At 43.2% G+C, this 24,612-nt stretch overlaps 1 protein-coding gene across 2 annotated transcripts in view; it reads right to left on the bottom strand.

Moving 5' to 3' along the window:
- The window catches only part of alk (ALK receptor tyrosine kinase), a 477,599-nt gene extending 474,288 nt beyond the window's left edge, over positions 1-3,311 (bottom strand). For both annotated transcript variants that reach the window (XM_033643119.2, XM_033643120.2), the window contains exon 1: positions 1,439-3,311. In XM_033643119.2, the coding sequence (XP_033499010.2) occupies positions 1,439-2,216 (778 nt within the window). In that variant the 5' untranslated portion in view covers positions 2,217-3,311. The remainder of the gene's footprint in view (positions 1-1,438) is intronic.
- Between the last annotated feature and the right edge of the window lie 21,301 nt (positions 3,312-24,612).

Raw genomic sequence — 24,612 nt, 5'->3', positions numbered from 1 at the left:
CTCAGCTTTAACCCAGGCAAAGCTTTTTTGTACTTCCAAACCTTTGTTTGTAAAGAGTAGGCCTGCTGAGCACAATTTTTTCCAGTCAGTTGCACAGTTACACACATTCATAGCTGCACGCTACCCAGTGCACCCAGTCACTGGTCACTATGCAGCTCCACTGGAACAGTTTTTGGGTTCAGTGCTTTGCTGAGGAGCACCTCAATGGCTGAGGTGAGAGCGGAATGCCTCAAAAAGACAGCTACTGTAAAATCCATGATTGGGTTCCCACCTGCTAACAGTACCAGCTGTGTTGCTGGGATGCCTGCTGGGAGCTGCAGGGGTGGTCCACTCAGATGCTTCTCTACCACAGCTTCTGGTGTATAAACCATGTTCTGCATGTGTGCATCTTTGCATCTTCCATGTACACACACTCCTGCAGGGGGGTTTCTTCCTTACTAGATCAACTTCCATCCCCACCAACCTGTTCTTTGCTTTTGTCTGATAGGTTCCGTTGCATTTTTCTGGGCCAGCCTCCCTCATCAAAGTGATTAAGCAATTACACTGATTGTGCCGATGCTCAGAAGAACGAGGGAAGGACCCTCGAGTATTGAGTGCTAAAGCTTTCTTCGAGATAATGGCTTAATTTGTGCCTAATCAAAATAAAGCTTGTTCTTTTAAATCTCCAACCTTCCTTCAGCAATGGGTGGCTCGGGGAATTGAGAAGGTAAGGAGAAACCATGGGAGATGGGAGCCCTGCTGGGGCCTTTATTCCACTTGACTATCATTGCATATGGGCCTAATGCAATGCACATGCATGTTATTGTCAGGCAATGAAGCCTCTCTTTCCCTCCAAGTGAAATAATAATTCACATTTCAGAATTGATAAGGGTGGAAGCCTTTAAGGATGGTGCATATGCTCAGCGTGGAGCACAACTGGATTTTATCAAAGAGTTTGGGAATTAAATCAACATGCAGTGCGTCTCTCTGCGCTGCTGTGGGCATCAATAATGAAACAGGAGTCTGGAGAGTCCCCTGGATCACAGCAACAGACCTAAATGCATGGATTCCCTTCGTGTTGTTTTCTCCTAAGATGCACAGACGCACAAACACACACACACACACACCTCAGTCATCATGTTCCCATCAGCCCATTACAAATAGCAGGTCCTCCTCCATGTGCTGACACTTCTTTACCCGCTCATTTCACCATGAAAGCCAGCCACAGCACACGCATCTTTAGACACACTGGATTCAACATCAAAAATTAATCACAGCAGAACTCAAACCACAAGCGTGACGGAGCAGCATGAATTAAGCCTGCTGCGTCGCGCATGTGTGTGCGCGTGCGAGGGAGCAACATGGAAAGAAGTGAGAGAGAGAGAGAGAGAGAGAGAGAGAGAGAGAGAGACAGACAGACAGAAGGAGGGGAGGGAGGGAGAGTAAAAAAGGAACTCACCCCTGGAGGATATCTGAAGGAATAGGCGGGGGTCTGCAGCGCGTATGGCCGCCGTGTAGCGGTCCTCTATTCCAGGCACCTGCGCCTTTTTCTCGGGCATGAGCCGAACCCTGAGCCGGCCCCCCTCTGCGCCGAGCCACCACTCCAGAATAGTTGTGAGGTCCATTTCCAGGGTGAGCACCGGGGCCTCCTCGTACACAGACAGCCCCCCGCATCCCGTCCTCACTATATCCTCTCCTATTTCCACCACAACTTGGTTTGATTTCCTGCTTGCTTTCGTCAAGCCCAATTTCAGAACTTTGGACAGCGGCCGCTTGTAGAAGAAGGGGAGCTGTCCATCAGCAGACCCGTTCCTCAGTGCAGAGTCCGCAGCAGACTTGGGGTCCACAAAAGTAGCTATGGTTTTCTGCAAAGGTATGCAGTGCATTTTCAAGTTTGCGCGCACCATGTAACATCCGCTAAAAGTCTGGCAGTCGCCGTTCAGGGGTCTCTTTATGAACTCCGCCAGGTAATAGCGCAACAGAGAAGGGACCGCAAAATCCACAGCCAGGGTTTTCCTCTTGAGCCTGGAGTTTATGGTTTGGTTCAAGTCTCTTTTGCCGCCGGTTTCCCCGCTGCTGCCGCCGCTGGTGCCGCCGCCACCACCGCCGCTGCTATTGATGTTGCTGAAGCCGGCGGTGGGGAGATCCATCCCCGCTGTGGTCCTCGGCGAGGCGCACTGCAGCCCAGCGAAAAATGCCGCAGAACAAACAAGCAAAAACAACATCCTGGCGTTCATGGTGAAATAATTGGAGTCTTTCGTTTAAGAGAAGCGCCTCTTAATCCCACCGTTCACCACTTCCTCTTTCTGTTCTTGTCACATACGCAGCGCAAGATCACAAAGTGCGAATCGATGATCCTGCGGGTCCTGCGCCTCTTCGCCGGTGCGCACCCGTGGCAAGACGGAGGGAACTGGCTTTTTTTTTTTTTTTTTTTTTTTTTTTTACATTTGTTTCCCGCTGACTGTTGCTGTCCTCCCCTCTTCAAACGGAAAAAGTGCCATGTCCCCCCCCCCGTATTCCCCACACGCGCACACACGCAGACACACACACACGCACCTTTAAGACAATGCCTTTTATCGCCGGTGCGAACCAAGCGAGCGGCTCCTCGGGACGCTGATTGATATGCCGGTCGGGTCCGCTCCGGTGGCTTTGAAAGACTCCCTGTCTCTTGGCACAGTTGTGACGGCGGTACAAGTGGTCTCTCTGTCAGCAGCGGGATGCAGCGTCGCGCTCTCTCCCCTCACAACTAAATCAGGAATTCACAGCGAGTTTGGAGACGCCGAGCATCGATAAAAGTTTAAAATAAAATCTTGCAGTGTGGGCTAAGTGAAAAGCCCGACGACAGTCTCCCGGGTTAATTATCTGCTGAGGATTTCGGTGCTCTTTTGGTCAGAAGTGGCAGCTCCGATCGCCTCTGTCATGCCAGCACATGCGGTAAAGTCCCTCACACATCCATTTGACGTCAATATAAGCCGTTTGTCTCTGAGTCCCTTGCGAGAAAGCCCCTCAGCAGTCAGCTCAGGAGCCTCCGCCGTTCCGGACGCGTCTGAAGCGCCCTCAGCGCAGCCGTGATGGTGCCTGTGTCTTTATTGAAATTAGAAATGCCAGGAGGTACAGCAGCACAGCTTCACAGTTTGTCTCTCGTGATTTTTTTTTTCAATGAATCACCAAGCCATTGTGTGTCCGGAAATTGGATTGGATTAGCCCCACTCTCCCGGTTGTGTGCAAATCAAATCGTTTCAGAGGGAGGCCGTTTGGGTTGGAGCCCATTTGGCTTTTTTATGTGTTATGTGCAGAGGCCAATATGTCCTCAGAACATCAGGGAGCTCTCGTGTCATCTTGCCAGTTCATTTACCACACGTACTACTTCCTTAATTGGGAATCAAGGGGTCAGTGTTTGGGGCAGGAGGGGAAACATGCCAGAAAATGCTCCTTTACCCCTCCCTCACCCAAACATACACTTCATCTCTCTCTCCTTCTCTCTCTCTCTCTCTCTGTCCAAAAGTTGTGCGGATAAGACACCCGCTAGATGGCGTCAGCACATTCTTATGGTAATTCACACTCTTCAGTTTCACTGACAAATCCATTAATGCTTTAATTGCTCTGGATTTTTTACACTGTCTCATTAGAGTCTTATCTATAGAGGAGGATAAGGGCCTTATGTGGAAATTCTATATGAGTAGAGAACTCATAGGATCCAAAGAGTAAAGTCAGAACTTTGAGACTAAAGTCAGATTGCAGAGAACAAAATCAGAGCAGCAAAGTTGGAGATAAGGTCATACCATTTACTAACTCAGTATTTTGGTTGAACCCAGGTGTGGATATAAAGACTTATATTTGGAAATATGATTCTTCCGCTCCAGTATGCTTCATCCTGTGGTGTGTATTGCCTTATATAATCATGTTTTTTGGCACTGTATAAAGAAAGTGGTTACCACACATGCCACAGGACCAGTACTGATCTTACTACTAAGATCAGCAATTACTTGACCGACACAGAACAACTACAGTTTCTCTGTCAGTGTTACAGTGTTGTGAAATTTCATGTTTCAGTAACATTCAGTCAGTCAAAGTGGGCTGCTGACTCAGTTTTAGCAGTTCTTGGCCTCATGTTATGCAACATAAAAATGGGTTTCATGCAGTGAGAGTTACAGATTTGACATTTCGGAAAAGGATCGGCAGTCACTGTCAGCAGATATCGTGAGTTAGGATATCAGAATCAGCAGAGAAAAAGTTGGATCCCTGCAATGCTAAATGTCATCGTCACGTTTGCTTAAAGACATGTGCTTCTATTATTCTATGTGAAGAATTTACATAGACATTATTACTGACTTTTATTCTCAAAGAAATATTAAAAATGATCATTTATTGAATTCGTGAAGAAAGCATTGTTTTTCTCACATTCTTCTGGTCAACAAAGCATCAAAAAAAGATATGAGTACCTGGAGTTAAAGGGGACTGCATTAAACAACAGTAAAACTATATTAAAACAATCCTTTTACAATCTCGCACACAGCACTTGCAGTATAATCCAAGTCTCTTTATCCAGTCGTATGCTCAGTACTTCCCAAACACGTGCACAGAGTCCTAACACATAGGCTTGCCCAGGTCTGCTTCTCATCGGTGTGTGAGACTGTTTATACAGAAGCTTTTTAAATAGTAATGTTTTAGCAAAAATGCATGTGTTTGGGAAGGACTGAGCATACGACTGGATAAATGACACTTAGATTATACTGCACAAACTGTGTGAGAGTTTGTAAACAGATGTTCTGGTATAGTTATGCTGTTGTTAAAAGCAGCCCCCCTTTACTCCAGCTCATCAAGAATTTTGTCCGATTTTGGGTTCTTCATTCAGCATGGAGGCATAGGGTGACCTCTGGTGGCATGTAAGGAGGATAACAACCTCTGCCAAGCGCCATTCCCTTCACTAACTAATTAATTTGAAGTTAAGATTTCCTTTCAGACGAAAATTATCTTTGGCAGAATAACTTCGGGACATTTCAAACACTCTTTTGCCGTCCAAATTACCCAGCATTGGCAGCAGCGCAATGGATCCTGATACTCTTGGCAAAATGATCAGAGGTATCGTCTGAGAGGAGATTTCAACAACAAACTCAAGCCTATCAGTGAGGACCTCGAAAAGCTTGAAGGACTATTAAACCATATAGTTCAAAAATGAAGGATTTGGAAGCTGCTACGAATGATACAGCAAAATGACCATCTGCAATGAAGAAACAATACAAGAACCTGCTGGCCACGAATGAACAATTAAAGGGAAGACTGAATGACTTGAAAATCACAGCAGGAAATTCAATTTGTGTATACTTGGATTACAGCAAGTAATCGAGGCAGGTAATCCCGCAGCGTTTGTTAATAAACCTTTCTATGAACTGCTTGGTGAAGACGCACTGGGGCCACCTCCCATATATAGTACTGCTCATTGCACTGGCCCCACAGTCAGTCATGGGAGCCGCTGCATGATTATTCGGCTGCACAGCTTTGAGGTGAGCCGCACCATTTAGCACCTGGTCAGAGCAACAGGAGGTAAACTGCACTTTCGAGGACAAAGAATCAGCATCTACTCCACACGACCATCGTGCTGCAGAAACAGCAGGTTGAATTCAATGAGGTTAAAGCACTCCTTGGTGAAGCTAATCTGAGATACGGCATCGTTAACCCTGCTAAGATGCTGGTCACCTTTACAGCAGAACTTTTTCTTTCACTCCTACAATGGAAGCTATGGATTTCTATGAGAAGCAAGTGAGGCCGTTGCTTACAATCCCTAGCTCACCTGCGGCGCGAACTCCGTTAGATATAGTGATGCTGTTGTTAAAAGTGGCCCCCCTTTACTCCAGTTCATTAGGAACTTTGTTCGTTTTTGGATTCATCATTCAGCATGGAGGCAAAAAAACAAAGATTTCTTCACTAATTTAATGCAACATGAGGCGAGCAAGTGGTATACAAAATATCATTTTTTGGGTGAAGTGTTCCTTTAAAGTGATCATTAAGCAGAAGGCCACCATACGGTATTCTGCGTGACCGAAGAGACCTTCGTCGGAGCTTTCTGATGAAGTTATATAGGTGATGATCACATAAAAGTACAATTAAGTTTTAAAAATAATTCTTAAATAAACTGGCTTAAATGAAGCCAGTGCTTCCTGCATTTATCCCAAACAAACAACTGATGCTGCTTTTGTAAATGTTAAAGTGTTCTGCACAATGTACTATTATTGTGTGACGTAATCCCATATTCATTGTTATTGCTATGTTTATTGCTTACAGCATCCTTTGCAGCCTGCTGATTGCACAACATTACTCCTCCTTTAAACCACAAGAAATATACAGGTGATTGTGATTAATTATTAACACGAACAATTCAATTGTTATAGCTCTGCACAATACGGCCCCATTCTTTCTCACTAATCAAGCACCATTAATTTGCTTTTTCTTCACAAATGCATTACCTATACCTACTTTCTTCCTGTCTGATTGGGGGAACAACCTGTTCTGCTTTTAGGGCTTAATTGAGGTGCATTGGTAGTGAGTGAATTATTAATATATTTATCATTGATTGATCACTGCCTTGTGCTTGTATAATTACTTCCCAATAATGGAACTGTCCTTCTGAGGTGCTATTCTTTGTCCCCATTCTTCTTTGTGCTTGCTCCCTTATATCGCCATGATTGGACAAGGCAGTACTGGATTATTTGTGGTGGTGTTCTATATACACACACACACACACACACACACACAGACACACACACACACACACACACACACACACACACAGGTGCATTTCTGCTCAACAGTGCTGAAGTGCTTCACATTCAAGGTTTGTGAGCCAAACCTGAAGCTGCAACTGCATTAACATTAATCCCTTGTCTTGTTTTCTCCATTTTCATTTCCCCCTGACGCACACTTCTGTACCTCATGCAAATCCACTTTTCTTTACTGTAGGCATAAGATGAAAAACAGTCCGACAGACGAGTGCGATCTTCAGTCGGTTTGCCTCTCCTGCCCTGACCCGTGTTGGAACAGCAGCAGAGGGCAGAAAAATTCGACCCAGAAGCACATCAGTGAAAACATTTTTTTCTACCCAATATCTGAACACATTATTCAGAACAAGTTGTTTTATTCATCGTCGGAGAAGGTGAGGAATCATAAAATGGTGTGGGAGGGACAGAAAAAGGTCGACATGGAGCGGGAGAGGCAGGGCGAAACAGTGACACAGACACTCTGAACTCCATTCAATATCTAATCTGCAATGCTGTACTCAAGAGTGCCAAGCCGTCGCTACTGTGGTACATGGTCCGCTCCTTTTCTATGCATGATATTGTACATCAATACTGCAGGTTCGACTAGGCAATTGCTCGAGTTGAGGTGAGCCAGGAGTCTCCAGCTAGCTTGTGGCCAAATGCAGGTTTGATTATTTGGGTGGGGAGGCAAATGAACTGTGGAAATGGTGTAACCATTCACTGAAACAAGACAATATCTGGAGTTATTAATAATAGATCATACACATCGGTAATGTTGGCCAAATTGATTTTTAACTAGCAGAAGCCAAAGTAAAGCATTATAGCTTGGGTTCCATTTTTCACACTAAATTGATTTTGATGAACAGATATTTATGTGCATAATTGTGACCCAGATGAATTCATTTAGAGTACTCCAGGCTAAAGAGAAAGAGATGGCAGGGGTATGTATGGGCTGAGATGAACGGCACTTTGTTAACAGCTATTGCTGTATTCTTGGTAATAGGCATGCACTTTGAAAGCCATTTACCAGACCGCCAAGGCAAACTTAATTACTTTATGATTGATCACTCATTTCCACTTTTCAGTCCTTATGCAGTAAAATGAACCAAAGCCTGGATATCCATTACCCAAAATGCCGCTGGCTTCAAACGCACTTACTAGCTATAGTGTCCATTTCATATGAACCATGTTTGGTATCCAGCTCACAGGTCAGTGAGCGGAAAAAAGGTTGGTGGGGGAGTGGTGGAGTGATAAATTACAGACAGATAAGTTCTTACAAAGACCCTTCCCCCCTCGAGCACCACTTTCATTGCGTGCGGTAAACCTCATAAATCAGTAGCTGAGTCCCCGCAACTAGTGACCCTTTCAGCCAGCATCATCGTACTTCATGGCCTGGTCCATCCACCTGCATGTCTCATCAGTGCTGCCACTGCAGGAGCAAAGATGTATGCTTTATAACAAAAAAAAAAAATCCCAAAGCATTCCTCCAGAGTTGTCAATCTGTCCCTCTTCCTCCTTTCTCACAGCTTCACAGCCATTTTTATCTTTTGTCTGTTTCTGCCTTCGTGCATGCACAACACGCGTCTGCAATGATTGAGGAAGGTGCCGCTGAGTCTCACGCACCTGAGCCATGCATTTTACAACGGCAAGGCAACAGTCCCGCTTCCTTTAGCATTCCCCACCTCATGACATTTTTTTCTTAGTTCCATAAATCAAACCCCCCGACCTGCCGAGTTGAAGAAAAGAAATAAGGCTTTTGAAGAAAATAGAGGGGAAAAAATGAGGCTTTTGCACTAGTGTTCAAGATTTGGAGAGTTTCCTGTTGACAGCTGTAATAAGAGTTTGGGGCGGTCATCTCTTAACGGTGCACGCTCACAGGTGCAGGGGGTAAACTTTTGATAAGTGGCAATTCCCTGGGTAGTGGACTTGAAAAATGTCAGCCTTTTAGCTCCGGTCCACTGAGCCTTCTGCATGACCAGCCCTCGCATTAATCATCGCACTGCGAGGGTTGAGGCTGACTTTAGCCAGGTAGTTAGCATGTCACTAGCAATGCTGATTTACAGAGGTGCTGCCCAAAAGCATAACTCTCAAAAAATTAGAATGAAATTAACAGAGCAACACATTTAGAACATTTTAGGACGACAGTATTATGCTTGTGTCTACCTGGCTTTTTAGCCCCACAGTGTGAACAGTTTGACCTGCCAAATGTCAGATTAGAACTTCAGCATTTCCCCACATAACAGAAAATTTGATCCAGACAGCTGTGAGAAGTGGCTACAGTTAGTTAGACTAATGGCACACATTAGTCTTTATAAAGGTTGAGCTCATACGCCAGCTTCTCCTCAGAAAGGTGTGAAATAGCGCCATGAATTTTTAGATTCATGCAAAGTGGATAATCCATAAAGGGGTTGCAGGAGTATGTACAAGTTCTGCTCCAAGACCTTTTCTGAACCGACTCAGCCCTTTGAAAATTCTCTTTCACTCCTGCACAGCATGCTCATGTTTGCCAAACTTCATCTTCTGAACCACACAGCAGACAGGCCGCTCCTCTGTCTGCCTCTAACCATATGGTAATGCATACCTGCTGGTCCCCCGGTTATTTCTAAATACAGCTCATAAAATGAAAATACAGTGTTTCAAACCTGAACTGTATAAATGGAGAAAAGTATTTTACATGTCAAAGTCAATTTACAAGTCATTGGGAGTACTACGAAGCATGTGTAAACAGCAGAGTGAATCTTCAGCGTCTCTGTAGGCTTTTTTGTTAAGTCTGAAAGAACTACTCGACTGACATCACTCATATAACCTCGTTATAAGATTGGAAACGACATTTTATTCAGCAGGAGTTATATACACTCAGCTGGCAGTTTAATAGGTACGCCTAGGTAGAAATAGTCTAACGGTACAATCCTGCAATAAATCTTACCTTCTCAAAGCTTTTAATGTTCAGTTTGTGTTGAGTGTGATCATCTTGGAGGATGTAGTTAGTGGTTGTGTCCACCCCATTAATATCAATGATGGTAGGCGAAACAACAAACACAAGACAAACACTTTACTTTTCTCCCTATGCAATTATCTTATACCTCCGTCTTACTCAGTTGTTCAGGCAAGGCCCTTAATAATGGTACATTTCTTAGAACAGCTAAATAATGGCAGGGCCATTTGTCCGTGTCCTTGGAGCTCCAAACTTTTACAGTACAAGACCCTTTTTAAAGGAATACTTCACCTCCAAATGACCATTTGTATCAGTTACTCAGTTGGTGTTGCACTGAATTCCTGTTGAAAATGTTTTTTAACACACATGCCTCCACAGTGAAAATCCAAAAATGGAAGAAATTTTTTGAATAACTGAAGTCATAGGCAATCCATTTACAACTCTCATGCAACTTGTGCAGTAGTCTCATTTATCCACTTGTATACTCAGTGCTTCTCAAACACATGCACTTTCAGATAAAACCTTCGACAGTGAAACAAATCTATGCTCCTTTCAAAGCCAAACTCCAAACTAAAATACTGTATATACAGTTACTTTACGTATATATATACACAGCTACAGGGGTAACATTTGCATTCATTTGTAGTCATGTTTGTGTTGACCTGATGAATGTCCAATATTCACTCTCTTTTAGCTCTGTGCTTGGTCTCTGCCAACTCCTAGGAGAACATACTGGTCTCACTCCAAAGTCTCCAGCGCTTGGGCAGTGACTTGTTGCTTCAGACACAGACGAATGAAGCCTTCCTTTAACGGTGGCATGATACGCGGCTGGCATGTGGCAACAAGGGGAAAAGCATGGGAACAAGAACTTAAGGCAAGCTGTGTGGGTGGAAGGGGTGGTGGATGGGTCCAACAAACAGCAACTTTCACCTGGGAGAGCAGTGCTTGCATCCCATAAGATTATGAAGCCAAACCCTGTTCGTTTTCCTAAACCCAACCAGGTGCTTTTGTTGCCTAAACCCAACCAGGTGCTTTTGTTGATGAAGTAAAGAAAACATCAATTTGCGTTGTTGAACCGACATAGTGCATTTATTTTGGAAGAAAGAGTACGTCATTCTTTTTTTAATTTTTTTTTTTTTTTTTTTTAACGGTAAATTTCCTGTGAAAACGAAAGTGTACTTGTCAACAACCAATGCACCCAGGGTACCTTTCACATCATATCTGGACATGGAAAGTCCATGACCAAACATCAATGGTAGGTCTGTTCAGTAAAGCATTCATGCATCAAAAGAACATAATCTAGATGCATTTAGGAGGTGTAGGATTAATTAGTTTTGGAAAAACTAGGGACAAAAGTTGGGATATCTGAGTGTCTGCTGTATCATTTCTAACCTTTTCTATTTTTAATTGCCTGTAAGCTTTATGGAATGCAATAATTGCTGGAGTCCCATGATACTTCCATCTTATAGCGTAGAGTGGCTCGTGACCCATGCTTACAGACATGCATTTAATCAAATGCATTACGCTTCCCGAGATAATTTCATTTAAATGGGAAATTTTTAATCAGAAGTTTGGTGCAGTCGCTATACTTCTGACGCATCACAATTCCATTAATCTCCATCACTGCAAATTAGGAGATTATTCAGTAAATTGATTGGGAATGATACGGTGGAGTTTTTCATCATTTCAGCTTCATCCCCCATTTCTTCACACAACCCATCTTCCCCCTTAAGGCTCAGACGGAGGGGAAGAAGCTGGAATACGTTTGTGTTTTCCTTATCACTTTATCCTGTTGGCTGGGCACCTCATAATGAATTCATTGCCTCCGTTCGTTCCACTACTTTCGGGCTTTATAGAAAATGTTTAAAAATTGACAAGCTGACCACTTCCATAGAAATCCATCTTTCCCCCGAAAATGAATTTCTACAACCACAGGCTTCCGAAATAATGAAAAGGATGTAGGTTAAAATGGGAAGCAGTCCGGGCACTCACAGGTTCTTACAAAAGGGAACTCACACACACACACACACACACACACACACACACACACACACACACACACACACACACACACACACAAACAATACCTTGGGTACTTATCACCAGCCATGGGATTAGATCTCTACGGTTTTATATGCTTAAAGCTTCCAAATGCAGCTTTCTTCATGTCAAGGCTTATCCTTCCATCTACAAAAACACATTTTTCAAAGGCGTGCTGGCGTTTCCTATATTCCTATATCAATAAGTGCAGTCCTGCCTTTGTATGCTGGAATGCGTTTAGCAAGAGGATCATTCATCACCCGTCTGGAAACACACTGCTGATCTGAGGCAGTGCACGCCTGGAGCTCACCTGAGATCCTCTGAGTTATATCACAAGACAAGTGTTTCCTTTACTCATCCTTATCCTGCATTAATGAATATGCAAAGACGTATCCCAATGATTCATGACATCAGCATCAGATCCAGTAAATGCATCAGTCATTCAGGCCAGTCAAGGGAGCTCTACCAGACTCTGGGATTCTGGCTGGTCATTCAATCACACAGTGGACTGGATGGATGGGGAAAGAAGTCACTGTTGGAACTCTCCTCAATTAGTTAACCATCGACCTACCGGAACCTAATGGGTCATTGGCGGTCGTCCTCGGCACCGCGTCTGATGAATTCCCACTCTGGAATCAGAGATGGAGCAATTGGGCGGGTGGATGGCGAGCACCAGTTCAATCTCCTTCACGGATCAGGCTGCCCAGGAAAAGGATTGGAGAGGAGAGGGCGCCATCGGGGCCGCGGGGCGATTTTTCACCGGCCCCTTGTCAATAGGATCCGGCGCTGTGCTCCAGGATGTCAGAGTTGAAAATGATATATAGGCTGAACAGAGCATGATACAGGGCACGCCCGGCATTTGACTCTGTGACATACATCACCGGGGGAGAGGTTAGAGGTGAATTAATAGTGAATTATCTGGTGTCAAGGGAGCGATGGGAGGGTCAGTGTGGAGGATGGATACAGTAAGTAGGAGGTGAGCGCAGGACAAAATCTGCACATTTGTTATGCCTTTGTAAAGAGCAAAGCTTATATCAATGACTCAAGTTGTAAAAAAAGAAAATCTCAGTGCAGGGTGGCATTTGGGGTGCAGCGTGGGGGAAAGCGTGTGCCAAAAATAGACTGCAGCAACGCTACTCGACTGTGTATCTTCAATGCACATTCTTCTTTCTCTTCTTGGTAGAAGCATCAGTTTATTTTCCCTCGCTCCCCTTCTTTCCATCTCGCCCGTTTCCTGGTAACAGACATCCTTGTTTGATGTGCCCCGTTCGTCCATAGGAATATAAATCACAGCATTTGTTTAGTATTCATATCTGAGAGTTTTCATTACTCCCTCCTCCCCCCCAAAAAAGCAAGTGCAGAAGCACAGCTGCAGGAATATATCACCAATAAGCTGCATATTCCAAATGCAGTTGCAGTTACTCTCATGCAGAAAAAGGAGGGACAGGCAGGCCGGTGCGGGAGTTACAGCATGTGCTGACCATCGGAAACTGGCAGAAAAGAAATTGCCCTCATTTCAGTATCTTGTTTTCTCCAAATTGCTACTAGTAAAAGCAGATGGGGCCCCCAAATCAACTGGCCTTGTGCCCCAATGTTTCAATTTCCTATAGTTTTGTTTATTGCCGTCTTGGCTCCTGCAACTTTCTCTGCCTCCCTGCCTTTCTCACTGAGTGTGTGAGTCTGTACAGTATGCATTCAGCTTACTGTTCAAACTCTGACCTACAAGCAGGAGCTGTGCCCAGATGAGCACAACATGTTGACAGTATTACTTTGTGCTCTCATATATTTGGAAGAAAACAATGTAGGAGTCATAAGCCATCTCATTTTTTATACTATAGTTTCACATTTTCCACACAAGATTAGACGGCTATATAAACATCAATTCAGCGTTAAACCGCCTGCTCAGATCTCTGTATATTAAAAGAGTATTAGTGCTCTAAACAAGTCACAAGCCAAACAGTTCTCCACAGATTGTCATCTGAGAATAAACTCCATAGATTGTTATCTGAGAATAAACAGTTGCAGTCAGGCACAGCTGCAGGAATTGTAATTGAAAGCCATTTAAATGTGCTTCGGCCTGAAGTCTGGACGGGGGATTGTTCTGACAGGGAGAACCTTTTCCTCAGCTTTGCCTGAAGCTGACCACCTGGCTGGCATTTAGCATTACTTGTCAGTCACTTCGGTGTGCATGTGTGTGTGTGTGTGTGTGTGTGTGTGTGTGCCCTTGCAAAAATGTCCTATGCATTTTTGCGGTAATGCACAGCTAATCCAAGACATTGTGGCTGTCATGTGAATAATAACTGTTATCTGTCAACAGCAAAAGTGGAAGTAATCATTGTCATTATGTTGCAGAAAGAGGTCTGGGTGGATTGAAGGGTCAATAAAGCGTGGGAGTGACATTTTTCAGAGACCTTATAGTGGCTTTAATCAATATTGTTAAATTTACAGTGGATCACAGGACTACTTGTATGTTGTTTATAGTTATGAACTCAAGATTTTTTACTTGATGCTGTTGTTCTTGCCAGCTCTGCAGAGCTTCATCAACCTTATGCAGTGCAACTCTTTATGTGTTGTATCAAATCCTGTTGTGTTTCTTAGCTTCCAGGTACTGTAACTGGCTATAGTTAATATATGGCCACAGTTATGTTCAGCGTTCAACTAGCCTACAATAAGCTCAACTAGCTTACTTTGTGTTGTATTGTAGCACTGACTCAATGTTTCTGCCATGAAAACAAAGAGTGCTATTAACTTATCAGTAACATGATACAAGTTTTTTCTTAAATTTGTTCTTAAGAAAAGTCCAAAAAAGAGTCTATGTCAGATTCACTACATGTTCTTAAATGGCAGAATTGTTCCTACCCGTAATCTTATAATGATGAATCCCAGCATGTGCCAGGTAATCCCAATTAGCACTGGTAAATGGCTGCAAATCCCCTAGAAATGGCCATGAGACCACAGGGCCGTGTGCACACAGGGAGACTGAAAAAGAAAAAAAACCTTGAGAGAAACCAAAAGTTTAAAAGGGGTGGAGGACCGAAGTGTGAACATAAAAAAAACTTCTGTTTTGAAGTGTTTCTGCAGGAGGTGAACGCCAAACAAGCTGTCATATTTTGTAGCTTCAGGAGTAGATATAAACTAACACAAACAGATGTATGGGATGCAAAAATGCGTGTTAATGAGCCACCCGACCTGCAAACAGTAAACTTTTTGGATAAAAGTAGCACAACTGTCAGAACTGAGGACAAACACCAGCGCCGTGGGGCTGTTCAAGCTGTGTGTATGTCTGCGAAGAGAGAGACAGACAGAGGGACAGAGAGACAGAGAGAGGGGGAGAGAAGGTGAAACTGGACTCACGCAAGGTTTCTGTGAGTTAGCCTATAAATTGAGCATAGCATTAGTTCAGGCAGGACACAATGTCAAGCTCAGCTCACATCCCAGCTACATCAGCTGATCTCAAGCAGCCCAATCAACAGATGGAGCAGCACTGATGGAGGGGAGTCAGCTGATATATTTCACAATTCCTTTCTATGCAACCAATTGGCTTATCTCATTCAGGGTGCCCTATTCAAACTGCTCTGGCCTGCCTACTGTTGCTGCTTTCTCTGCAAGCCACTTTGCAACCTGCCTCCACCCAGCTCCTCCTTTTCATGCTGTGTCTGACTTATTAATGTAATTTCTGTTTGTCATTGATGCTGGGTCTGTACTGTTCCCAGGGGGTCTTTGCTGCCAGTCTCCCTGCCTTAGACTTCCATGTAGGCGCATGGAAGGGCAGGGAGGTTTGCTCTCTCTGCCTCAGGCTTTCCTCATTTGCAGGTGGAAGGGCAGAGAGGTGTGGTCTCTTTGCCTTAGGCTTTCCATGTAGGCACATGGAAGGGCAGGGAGGTTTGCTCTCTCTGCCTCAGGCTTTCTCCCTTTTTGTGGAAGGGCAGAAAGGTGTGCTCTCTCCACCGTAGACCTTCTGCACAGGCCTAAGAAAGGCAGAGCGGTCCTAGAACAGAGCCATACCACCAAATATAATACTACCAATGGAAATAGAGTTTTCTTTGACTAAAGTGGTCCTGACTGAAATATAATTACTTACTCAAAATGCAGGCTTTGTCACTTTTTGTCTGCGCCCCGACCTGCCAGTGATATTATCTGGTGTTGTCAATCACTAAATATTAGATGGCATGGTTTCCAATAACATTGCTGATGGATATTGGAGAGTTGTGTTGTAATATTGTAAATTATAAGATATTATATATATATATATATATATATATATATATAATATTTTAAAACTGAAAGAAAACACAACCAATTTTTATGCACATGTCAGCACAAAGTGTGTGTAAGATCTGTTCTCGCCTAAGAACAAATCCCAAATTAGAAAACTCTTTGTGAAAACTACATTACACTTAAAGTGGGTTTTAAGAAGAAATTTCCTCTTAAGAGTTGGTGAATGAGGCCCATTATTATCATTTGCATTCATAAATTATCACTAAAGCTATAGACTGTATAAAAGAGGTCGATGTAGCAACCGCGACGTCACCCATTGGTTTGTGGACTACCATTTGAGGCCTCTAGTTCAGCATTTTGGCTATTGCCATCTTGGTTTTTTTTGGAGCCAGAGGTGACCATATTTGGACAAGAGGACTGACTGAGAACCTGAGGACACTGCCATAGTAGCAACTTGTCAAACACAAGGTAGCAAAGCCTTAAGGCACACTACTTTATTGTCTATTTTACTCTAAATGGGACCATAATTTGCTGTATTGAAAAAGGCTTGAAACTAATGGTTGAGACCATAAACTCATTACCAAACATTTAGTGCGGTAATAAATCTAGTGAGAAGTAGGGTCATTTTCTCATAGACTTAAATACACTCAGACTTCTTTTTGCAACCAGTGGAGTTGCCCCCTGCTGGCCATTAGAAAGAATTTGGGGCATTTCCACACTGGCTTCACTTTTCAGACACTGGGATAACCCCTTGACTTAACCAGATGATTGTTACTTTCTTGGTGTGGAATTTGATTTATCAACATGAATTGAAACACATCTTTTCACCCAGCTATGGAATTTAATATATTATAATAATTTAATATAATTTCAAAGAATTGGATTGTGTGTAATAGTGTAACTAGAACCTAATGAGTCTCACTGGGCCTGTGTTGTGGATGAAGAAATATTTTAACTCTCGCTGTGAACAACAACCTCTGTTATGATATCATGTTGTTATAAACACATAATATAACACAAATATCAACACATTCTGACCAGTCAACATGACTATTACATTAGTCACATGACCAGCTGAGCCCTGAGGTGTGTGGGAGAACTGATCTAATCACGATGCTTAGAAAATAGTGCTCAATGTTTGTTAGACTGCTGTAGAAGAAAGCCTCCTTTTCCCAGTTCTGCTAGGCCTTCATGCTGTATGTTACAAAACTGGACACATATTTACAAAAATGTAGACACCTGCTGAGCACCAAACAGCAGACAGACAAGGTAAGAGACAAGCTGGTGAACAAAGTGGAGCATTTAGCTGCTGAGGAGCCAGATATTTCCCTCAGGAGTTGATGGAGGTATCGGACTTACATTAATCAAGCAGCCAGGAACGGACACCAAATAAATAAAGGTATCTGCTGGATGTGTAAATAGGCAATTGTTTGCTAACTGTTTTGCTATATCAACTAAAAAGGTGATATACTGTGTGTCAGTGTTGTGTTCACACAGCTTGCTTCCACCTGCCCCATGTGGCCAAAAAATAAGTGATTGAGGGCTTAAGGACTTTTCCTTCATGCTGGCTTTAAAGTTAAGTTGATCATGTTCATTCTTGGCTTTGGAAACACTGGGTAGAAAACAATCTTAACACTACCAACAAAGTGGTTGTTAGCTTAAACAAACCATTACCACCGTGGTCACAGTGACAGACAACCTATTTTTATAACAAGCAACAGGAATTGTAACTAAAAGCCATTTAGAGACATAGCAGCAAAGAATACACATAGATGCAAATGGTCCTTTCCTAGTCCCTCCCTACAGTCTAAAGGCTGCAGTGTATCTACCATCCATACACATCCATATGTACATACATTTAGATATTTATGTATGTGTACATACATACATTCATAAAGATCTAAAACTTTGCCCAAGAGGCATGCTATTATTTTTCCGCTTCTTTCAACAAAATTTCCACATTTTCTACCTTCACCCCATGTTCTCTGGCACCATGCTGTCCGGCTGTCATTTGGTCTGAATAAATAATAGCTATCCAACCAGGAAAGTACCAAGTATCTTTGAGCTGACACATGAGGGCTCTTCCGACAAACAGCAAGCAGGTTTCTGCTGCTGTCTGGCCTGTAAGATACACTCTTAGTTTGCACCATGATAAATTAAGCAGACAATGTAGTTTGTTTGTTTGTTTGTTTGGGTTGGAGGACCTGTGGTCAGAAGGGAAAAGCTGAGTAGCAGTTACACCATCATAAGATAATAAACCTCTACACTGGAACCCCCGGGCAGAAGTAATAGTGACTGTAATAGGTCAGAGCCTTCCTATAGAAAACTTGTGTGGCATCCATCCATCCATCCATTCATGCATCCATCTTCACCTATATAGTAATGTGTTCAGGTACATTGGAGAGCGACACACTGTAGTCAGCAGCCTTTCACAGGGTCATCACTCATAGACACACAACAATTCACACTCAGGCACACCTGCAGGCAGTTTAGACAGTGCTCACTATTCTACCCACATGGCATTGATCAACTGTGTATAGTAAACATATACTCAAATGTTCTTTATTATATACGGTACATCAAATCCTGCACACATTGCTTGTCATACTGTACCTTTAGCAAAACAAAGACATTTCAGTGTAAAAACTGCAGATTATTCTGTATTAGTGTGGCTTAGAAGGATATTAGCCCAGTCTGAACGAAGAACAATTGTGACAGCAGCCAACAAGGAAGCCTGTATTCATCTAAGACTGTTCTTTTGTTGGCACCTGAATGGAAGTTGTCCTCATTCAGCATGTGATGGGTTAGTATTATGTCTGCAAATACAACAGCTGCAGTGCTGGGAAGTACAAATGTATTTAACCCAGCACAAGTACTCTACTTAAACAAAGTAGAGAAAAATTGTACTTGAGTAATGTTATGCTACTTTGCATTTCTAATCAAGTACATTTCAGAGGGATCTACTGTATTTGTAACTAGACTATCTTAATTGGATGGGTATAGTTACTTTTAAAGATTTAAAATACAAAACATATGTTCAGTTTATAACATGGTGTGTAGTTAGAGATTAAACTACCCAACAGTAACCTATATGAAGTAGAAAAACAAGTGTTAAAGTACTGCTTATTCATACATCCAATTATACAACAATATAACACTAATAGGGGGCATTGAGCATATAAGTATTTACTTGATACTTTTTGTACATTTTGTAGCTGATATTTCTATACTTCTACTTGAGTAAAACTAGCCAGCCACCATGTTGAAAACATTTGAGCCAAAACAAAGCACAGCTCACGGATGGAGCCAACTTTCTAATTTTACAGCTAAACAGAACACTAAAATATGTTTCTGAAAAGGAGAGAAAGGAGAGAAATGGGCAATGCAGTAACAGAATCTTGATCCATATTTGATCAGTGCTGCCTACTGTAGTTTGACAGTTTGACCGTAGTTCACGAGCAGTGATTGACAGCTGCATTAGAGACTCCTCAGTTTTGATTGGCTGTTTTTCTTCAGCCTTCAGTAGAGTCTAGTAAATGCCATCAGATGCACTGTGAAGACGAAGAGGAACATGATTTTTTTTTTACAGACTGTCTGTTTCATGGACTTCTATCTGGATGTTTTGACAGTTTCAGAAAATATGACAAAACCTTATTTTTATAAACTTACCAGCCATAGCTTTAACACTGTAGTTCCCTCCAGGCTTTTCACAAAGCTCAAGGAGCTCACCTTAAACAGACCTCACTGTGCATGTGGATCCTTGCTTTCCTGACAGGCAGACCCCAGGTGGTGAGAGTGGGCGGACACACCGCCTTCCTCAACACCGGAGCACCCCAGGGCTGCATTTTGAGCCCCCTGCTGTACTTCATGTACACACATGACTGTGAAGCCTCTTTTGACTCCAATACCATCATCAAGATTTCTGATGACACAGCTGTGGTGGGCCTGATCACAGATAACAATGAAAAGGCTTACCTGAAGGAAGCAAGACTAAGGAGATGAAAATTGTCTTTGGGATGTAGCAGCACAGAAACTACACCCCCTTGATATCAACAGGTCCTCGGTAGAGAGGGTGGACAGCTTCAAGTGCCTTGGTTTCCACATAACAGAGGACCTGACCTAGCATTTGGGTACCGTTCTCATTTGAACCAATACCAGTTGTGGTACTGGTACCCAACGGTACCTTTTATCGATACTTCACTTTTGCTGTAATAATAAAAATTAAAATGGACAAGCTGCAGGGTTGACCAACTAAAACACAATGCTGGCCAGCCTCCTGGCATCGGGGTGTTTCCGCCATCTGTCTGATGTACTCCGAAGTGATGATTTAATTCGGTCAGTACCCTTAAAACTACAGAGTTCAGTACCCAACCCTAGCCCAACCTGGACACTACATACTGACTCAGTGGTGAGAAAGGCAAAGCAGAGACTGTTTCACCTCAGACACTTGAGGAAATTCTGGGTATCCCCTCAGATACAGAAGAATTAATATTCCTGCACCACTGAAAGCATCCTGACAGGGAACATCACTGCCTGTACAGAAACAGCACCAAACAGGATCACAAGACCCTGCAAAAAGGTGTTTGATCAGCTGAACATACAATGGACGATGCCCTACCCTGCCTACACCAAGCACTGAAAGGAAAAGGCCAGGAGAATCATTAAGATCCCAACCACCTGGATAACAGACTTTTCTCCCTGCTGAGGACAGGAAAAATATAGCAGATACACTAGACCAGCACTGAGAGATTCAGGAAGAGCTGATAGATTGATTAATTGATTGATTGTAGTACATCAGACAATGTCTCAAAGACAATGAAATACAATTATGTCAGTATCTCCGAGTATATGCTGCATACAGACTAGCAGGAGAATAAGAAGCAGTGACACTGACAGTGCTGCATCTTCCCTCCTATCTGAGTTAAGAGCAAAATAAGTGTGGACTTTGGCCGCTTCACTTTTGGAATTAGTTTTGCTGTTACTTGATCTCTTGACAGTGAAGCGAGAAGGATGAAATGCAACGGAGGTCCAAGGCCAGATTCAAGGGCATTGTGCTTACATGGCATATATACAGTATCCACTCCAGACACAACGCTCCCATCCCACCCCACCCACCTTCATACCCACACGCTCACACATCCAGAGAAAAATTGCCTCATAAAACTGCCATGACACGTACCACAGCAAGACTGAAGCACAAATACTGCTGCAGGAATTTCTATATGTACAACAGCGCAGGAACGTGTAGCTGTACATGTGGATTGATTGTGAGCTTTACCAAAGAAGCACCCTGGCTAGGTTTACTAATCGCCCTCTTCTCCTCGACTGTCCCTCCAATCCTTTTTCTCCCCCTTCCTGTCCTCAACTCACCTCGCCTGGTCAACCTAATGAAGCTATCCAGTCGGGAGATAAAGTGGTTAAAGTGTGCTGCGTTCCTTGTTAGCTCCTGTGAAACAGACACTCACACATCAGTCGGGGAGTAAATGGGAGAAACACTACCCTCTTTAACCCTCTCCCGCTGCCTCCTCTCCTTTGTACACTTGGAAGTCGCCAACAGAAGTGAATCACGAGGGGGCCGGCATGAGATTTAAATGAGCCGATTAATCCCTGTGCTAATAATCACTCTATTAAGAATGGTGGAGCAATGATTAAAGCTCACGGAGGGCACTCCATGCACCATGTTTTTACCATGCTGGGTTTCGCTTTAGATAAAACACCCATGGGAGCACGTGGTATACATTGAAGGAGTGACTATTCCAGAAGCAATGTGAGGAGGTTTTTACCACAGAAGCTGAAGAAATAGTGCAGAGAATACAATGGCCATTTTTTTATGACATAAAAACGTAAGTAAGGAGATTTTGTTCCTTGTTGTTCTTGGTTGTGGGACAAGTTTTCCACCCAGAGGGAATTGATTCATCTTTGTTGGCAGTGATATACCTCTCAATGATATTCATTTGCCTGAGGGTTTGTTTCATAATCCTGTTTACTTGTGTTCCCCTCTCAGCACCCCATCTTTCTCCCACTAATGTGACTCATGGTTTTATTTGTTTTGTGTTACTCTCACTCTGCCTCTCTCTGTGCTCCTGTCCCACCACTGTCATACTCACTTTGTCTAGCCCAGCATGGAAAATCAGCTCATTCATACAGTCAGGTTTTATTTCCTTTAATACTCCCTTAAACCAAGTCAGGGAAGGTCAAGGCTCCCCATAATATTGCATTTATTCCTGCTCCCTCCCCATTAATTCTGTTGTTCAGTTGTGGTCCACTTCTTCCAAAGCTGTCTGACACAACAATGTTCATGTGGAGAACTAAAAGAGGTTGCAGACTCCATTAGAGGCTCTTACATAATTTGGTTATGTCATCATTTAATTATATTTACATGCTACTTTGCAAAGTGACAGCAGAGCATTTGGCAGACATCTCGCCCGCGTCGTTCATTATAATTCGCAAACGTGGAAAGTTGCCACCGCAAGTAGCGTTCGGCCGTACTCTGCAGCGCTGCTGTGTTGTTCGCTTTATAATTGGAATGATTCATACACACAGAAGCAGAGCAGACTGGGCAGAGGCCGTTGCGTGCCTCTTGCCATATGTCGTAGATTTATTGGGGCTTTAAATCTCTTCTAGTGACTTAGAGCATGTCCTTGGATGCACATTGAATTCTAGTGAATTATTAATGGCTTGCTAATAAATATGTTCACCTCTTCCTTAAAACTGTCTTGTGTATTAGGCTTGAGTGAGGGCAGATGAGGGGTAAAGAGTGAGCCAGCACAAAGGGAGTTTATCCAGCAGTAGTTAGGAGTTCAACCGGGTCAAGTGGACGGTGCTTAATGGAGCATCGAGGCTCTGACACTGTTTGTAATTTACAGTGGTGGGAGAAGTATTTAGATGCTTTAATTACAGGGGTACTCACCAGATTTTACACGAGTTTATTTGTCTCAAGGAAAACTACTCAGCCTGTAAAACGTCCTCTGTGGCTCTGGAGGAGAAGAAAATAATCTTGATGATGTCATCAGGTGAAGATGTGATTGATTGAGAGGGTCCAGTGCTTTGGGGGATTGACTCACTGGTCTATTGGAAGCTAGAAACCATAATATCCTCTGCTGCACCGACTGTGACCTTTTTTTTAGGGATGCAATGTTGGTTAGATGTCAATCTGGCTGTTCCATCATTTTGGTCCAGACTGAAAAATCTCAACAACTATTGGATGGACTGCCCTGACATTTTGTATAGAAGTTCATGCTCCCCAGAGGATGACCCTGATGACTTTCATAATCCCTTGACATTTCCTCTAATGCACAATGAGGCTGAAGTTCGTGGGTTCAGAGTGAAATGGACAGATTGCCATGATATCTGAGTTGGACTTTAGATCCTTTTCATCTGGTACCATCATGAGTTTCAAAATTTCAAATTGCCCAAAACTAGTGGTCCCATCAGCCTTTGGTAATTAGCAAATGTTAGCATGCTAACAGACTAAACTAAAAGATTGAACATAGTAGACATTTTACCTGCTAAACATTCACCTTGTCATCAGTGCTGTCATTGCAAGCATGTTAGCATGCTGATATTAGCATTTAGCTCAAACATTGGCCATTGGCCTGCCTGTAAACTCCAACACATGTCTACACTATGGATATATGAAAAGAACTGGAAACAGCGTCGAAATCTGGGCCCTGTTCATTCTTATGAAAGCTACTCAGTGGCGCAAGAAGCCAAAAAGTTGGACTTCCATGTATAAAATGACATGGATCTTCTGCTCTGCTTCCACATCCTTGGGATCACTAAAGACTTTTGTTAGCCAAGTGGATAACTTCAAGCTTAGCCTCCTGCTAACTTACCCTGGAAATCCAGAGTTCTCGGGAGAGCACAATTTAAATTTGCTCAGCGAGTCACTCTGGCAATCAGTAATGATGCTCATTACCCATGCTGTTGGAGCCGAGCTGCACCAATCACATCGGTGTATCTGATATAGGCGGGCCAGAGGCGAGCTAAACAGATGACGACAGCGCTGCAACGACGAAGTCTGGAATCAGTCAGTAAACATTGCAAGATGGCTACGGATGAACACCAGTTGTTTGAAACGGCTTTGGCCGCTACAATGAACGAGTTAGACTTGGCTTTTTCTCTAAAAGAGGAACAGAAGATGGCGCTCAAGTCTTTCCTTTGCAAGAAGGACGTTTTTGCTGTTTTGCCAACCGGATACGGCAAGAGTCTAATCTACCAGTTAGCTCCGCTGGTAGCGCTCTGGATACGTCACCCCGTGTATTGTTCTGATTGGTCGTAGTGTTATCCAATTGCGTGCAGTGATATTTACAAATTCATGCTTGGTGCCGCCCCTCGAGTTGGGCCATTTTCATTACTCATAGCCAGACCCTAGATCTTTCTAGATTTGGGTCTGGATTTCCAGGCTACCGCTAACTTGGAAGGGGATAAAATTATGTCAGGTTTGCGGCTCTTCTAGACTTTCGAAATGTTATTGGACTGAATAAATCATCATGATGTAAGATACTTCCAGTCGCCTCTCTGTCGGCTCAGCTAAATCCTTGCTAAATTTATGATCTCATTATTTTGCAGGTCTTAGTGGTGCTTTTTGTGGTTGGCTTTAGACGGTGGTGGCATGTGGCTCCTCAAAATGTAGAAATCAACTCACCAGTTTGTAAACTCTCCTCCTGCTACTCCTGCTAGCAA

This window comes from Epinephelus lanceolatus, chromosome 15 (genome assembly GCF_041903045.1).
Source record: "Epinephelus lanceolatus isolate andai-2023 chromosome 15, ASM4190304v1, whole genome shotgun sequence".
NCBI lineage: Eukaryota > Metazoa > Chordata > Actinopteri > Perciformes > Serranidae > Epinephelus > Epinephelus lanceolatus.
The sequence above is the reverse complement of the archived record's forward strand: the minus strand, read 5'-3'. Positions and strand labels throughout refer to the sequence as shown.